This window comes from Formica exsecta, unplaced genomic scaffold (assembly GCF_003651465.1).
Source record: "Formica exsecta isolate Colony F162 unplaced genomic scaffold, ASM365146v1 scaffold421, whole genome shotgun sequence".
Classification (NCBI taxonomy): domain Eukaryota; kingdom Metazoa; phylum Arthropoda; class Insecta; order Hymenoptera; family Formicidae; genus Formica; species Formica exsecta.
The window spans coordinates 1,020,825-1,024,993 of NW_021851451.1; the positions used below are offsets into that span (position 1 = coordinate 1,020,825).

The 4,169-nt window shown below is 31.1% G+C and overlaps 1 protein-coding gene across 4 annotated transcripts in view; it reads left to right on the forward strand.

Annotated features, from left to right (window-relative positions):
* LOC115240200 (paired amphipathic helix protein Sin3a) overlaps positions 1 to 4,169 on the forward strand; it is a 25,923-nt gene that overhangs the window by 15,829 nt on the left and 5,925 nt on the right. For 2 of the 4 annotated variants that reach the window (XM_029815186.1, XM_029815187.1), the window contains exons 12-15: positions 75 to 437; positions 528 to 697; positions 778 to 972; positions 1,099 to 1,377. In XM_029815186.1, coding sequence (XP_029671046.1) covers positions 75 to 437; positions 528 to 697; positions 778 to 972; positions 1,099 to 1,377 — 1,007 coding nt within the window. The remainder of the gene's footprint in view (positions 1 to 74; positions 438 to 527; positions 698 to 777; positions 973 to 1,098; positions 1,378 to 4,169) is intronic. The other 2 variants (XM_029815188.1, XM_029815189.1) reach the window with 1 other exon arrangement.

The following is a 4,169-nucleotide window of genomic DNA, read 5'->3' on the forward strand; positions in this document are numbered from 1 at the left end:
TTTTTTTATTTTATTTTATTTTAGACCGGAATTGATGTCGTGTATATACATGCTCTGCTTTCTTTTTGTTACAGATGAAAAGGATATAAATGTGGCATCGTGTAACAATTCCCAGTCCTCGACGACTACTTCGTCGTTAAGTGGCCTGCAAGCTAATAGGAATAAGGCTTCCGTATCGCCAAATACGTCTTCCACCTCCGCCAAAAATGAAGCCGATATCAAAGTACCTATACACGCTCTCTCGAATGATCCCGAAGAGGCATATACACTTTACATGGCCAGTAATAATTGGTACCTCTTTTTGAGGTTACATCACATACTCTGCGAGAGATTGACGAAAATGTACGACAGAGCAGTCGCTCTCGCCGAGGAGGAGTCAAAGTATAAGCAACAACGCAAGGAAAGTACAGCGATCGCTTTAAGATTAAAACCAAAAAGTACGTTTATACTATATATACGATCGATATTGCCTTTTTGTTTTTACAATCAATCGTCGTATTAATCGCTTCCATCATCATTGTACTTAGGTGAAATTGAAATTGAGGATTATTACCCCGCTTTTCTGGACATGGTAAAAAATGTTCTCGACGGAAACATGGAAAGCACAGCGTACGAGGACACGTTACGAGAAATGTTTGGTATACATGCCTACATTGCCTTTACTCTTGATAAGATCGTAACTTACGCTGTGAGGCAAGTAAGTGAATTCCGTTATATTTTCTTTTCTATGATATCGTGAGAGAAAGAATGTTCAAAACTACATATATTTTCTCATAGTTGCAGCACTTAGTCACAGACACCATATGCCAGCAATGCATGGAATTATTCCAAAGAGAGCAACGTCAACCTAAAGAAAGCAGCGGAGCCGGCGGGTTGTGCGCTACGGCATATATGAGATTAAGTGCTGAATTAGCATATCAACGCAAAGCGGAAAAAACAATGGTCGATGAAAATTGTTTCAAGATATATATAGTAAGTATCTTTAAAATATTCGATTTAGTGTATACTGTAGTGATTTCAATGTAGCAATTATTGTTATTGATATATATATATATAATTAGACTCTAATCTTATCTTGTGTTTTGCTTTTTATTACAGTACAAGAAAGACTGTAAAATGACAGTGGAGTTGTTAGATACAGAGGGCGACGAAACGGTGGATAGTGGCTGTAGAGAGAGAGAAAGGGAAGGCGTCACAGTCTCTGAAAAATGGTCGACGTACGTTGAGAGATTTTCTGCACCAGCTGGTCAGGCTAGCCCAAAAGACACTCCTGCCTTAACAGAGAATGAGCCACCGACCAATCATCCTGTGAGTAGCGACCAGGCAGCAAGGGGGGGGAGGGGCAGAAAACGCAAGAACACTGACATTAGCAAGAAGGTATAGGATCCAAATACCTTTTCATAATCATTATCAACGTTCATTCGCGTAATAATTGACATCTGTGATTAGAGTTGTTGTACGTTTCGTCGTTTTTATTTGGCGTACAACAAGAGTATCCCCAAAGAATAAAGGTACGATGGAGAATTTTTTTTCTATTAAAAGTAAAATTTATTTGTGAAAAAGTTTATTAGACACTTTTTTCACGGAAAGCGATCTTCGTGTAAATTTTCGTCGGAATAGGAACACGCGAATTGTGAAAAATATATGGATATATATACGTTGCTAAATTATATTTACGCGAATGGTTAGGACAATCGTATTAATTTCGTCTAATCGTCATATCGATTATAAAATTTCTGTATATTTATCTAATGTTTTATTCAATTAAATACTCTTCATACGCGTAGTAGAACAAGATTTATACGCTTATTATATTTTATAATGATTGGGAATTTATAAGCGACTTATAAAATTCTTCTTCGGCCGTAATCATTTATGTGGTGATGCAAATTACATGAAATTTTCTGACTCGTTACAGAGCATCTCTCAATCTTTTTTAAATACAAATCTTTGTCATTCAAACGGTTGCTCTATATTATTTGCAATATTCTAAATATGAAAATATCTTATTATATGAAAATACCTTTTTATTTTATATATGGTTTATTTTTATTTTTTTTTATATATAACACGAGTAAGAATGTTAGAGACATAAAATCCATTAAGAAAATGAAAGAAACAACAAGGTTAAAATTTAATTCGATTTAATTCTTCTGAATTATATGTTGGTATTAAATCATATACGCGATTTTTTTCTATTTATCCTTTTTCATATTACACCTTTATTGACAATTTTTGGTCTTTAAAAAAACAAATTAATTTTAATTTGTAATTGAAATTACACTGTATTTATTACTTCATTTTTGTATTATTTTTATGATATTTAAACATTGTAAATTTTTCCAAAAAAAAAGGGAGAGGGAATATTTTTTTCATATAAATCGCAGCAACTCCATACATCTTTAGCATTATGTTAAAAACATAAAGCTCAAGTCTACTACATGGTAGTGACTAGTAATTAATCAATTCAGGATGAATGAAGAAAATTTCATGTATATAAAACCGTATTATACATACCGCATTTGTTTAGCTCACCATTATGCATTCATTTAATAATGGATGTTATCAGAAACCAGTTGTTGTGAGATAATAGAGTGATGACCAATTGTAAAAAATATTGATAAAAAATTGTATAAAAAACACAAAGGGAGAACTGGCATACATTTCACAAAGTCATCTTAGCAGTGCCATAATGAATGTAAAATAACAATTAAATGAACAATTTAGATGCCCTTCTTTAGATTGAACGTACATCGTCATCTAACTAGTTACATATTTCATGAAAAACAAATTTTATTGTACATATTTAGTATATTTGTAATATGTAATGACATAATATTTCATCTTTCTCTCTTTCTCTCTCTCTCTTTCTCTCTCCATATATAAATATATGTATAAAGAATATTTTTTACAGTTTGCGAATGAAAAATTAAAACTAATTACACACACAATAGATAGACATATAGCAGAACAGAAACATCTTGTAATAAAATGTGTTATATATGTTTTTACTTAAAGTAAAAATGAAAATTTGAGTGAAAAAATTAATCTCCATTTATTTGTTAAAAGCCAATTCTTTTTTTTTCTTTTTTTTTCTTTTTTGTTTTTTTTTTTTTTGCCGCATCGTAACTCGTCATCGATAGATGCCGCGTCGATATTTTCGGCCCTATCTAGCGAGATTGATCCCGCCGCCCGTGTTGCGCGACGACTGATTCAGCAATAACTTATCGCGCGCTGATACACACCGCGGTCGCGCTATTATCCGCGATACTTTTTTTTTTCTACTTTGCGGACGTTTCTCGATATGCAACGACCGCTAAAATATATTTATATTTTATCCTTTGTGTGACTTAACAAAACTACAAAGTTTACTTGAAATGCATATATTTCCTAATCGCTACAATGAGTAATTTTTACAAAAGTAGTTTTGGATATAATGGTAAGAACATGCATTACAGTTATGTGTATCTTTGATGAAGAGATAGTTTTTGAATTATAAAGATAAGAGAACTATATAATGATTTTAATCATGATTTTATATCGATATATTCAATTATATTTCGTAAAGTGAGACAAAGTGGCAATACAAAACGATTCAAAAGCTAAATCGAGAATTAGTTTATTCAAATAAAAGTATAATATAATTTTGTTAATTTTCCAGCTAATCACTAGCTAATCTAACTACAGAAAAGTATTTCATCTGTGTATAATTCGTATAATTTTTTTTATTCTAATTCATTCGGAATGTAATTTTGGATATGTGTATTAAATTGATAAACATTAATATTTTTAATAGTAAAAAAATTTTATATGTACCTAAACTAGCTGATACAAGAAAACGTATCTCTTGAAAATATTTCTTATCTATTTGTCTTTATTTTTTAAATCAGAATTATCTATTCTTATGCATATCTACATTTACAATGTCTATATATACAAGAAACTTATTTTTCCTGAAACATGTAACTATTTAGATTAATATGTGCGTGTCATCTGAAAGAGAAGGCATCTGTATTTAGTAAGTGGTTAAAAAGATGAGAATAATCCTTCGTACGAATTCTAATTTCTATTGTAACATTTGGATTAGTTAGTTCTTGAAAAGAAATTCCTTTCATTTTCTCTCTTCATCTGATATTATATTAGATAAGGAAATATAGATACATACATAT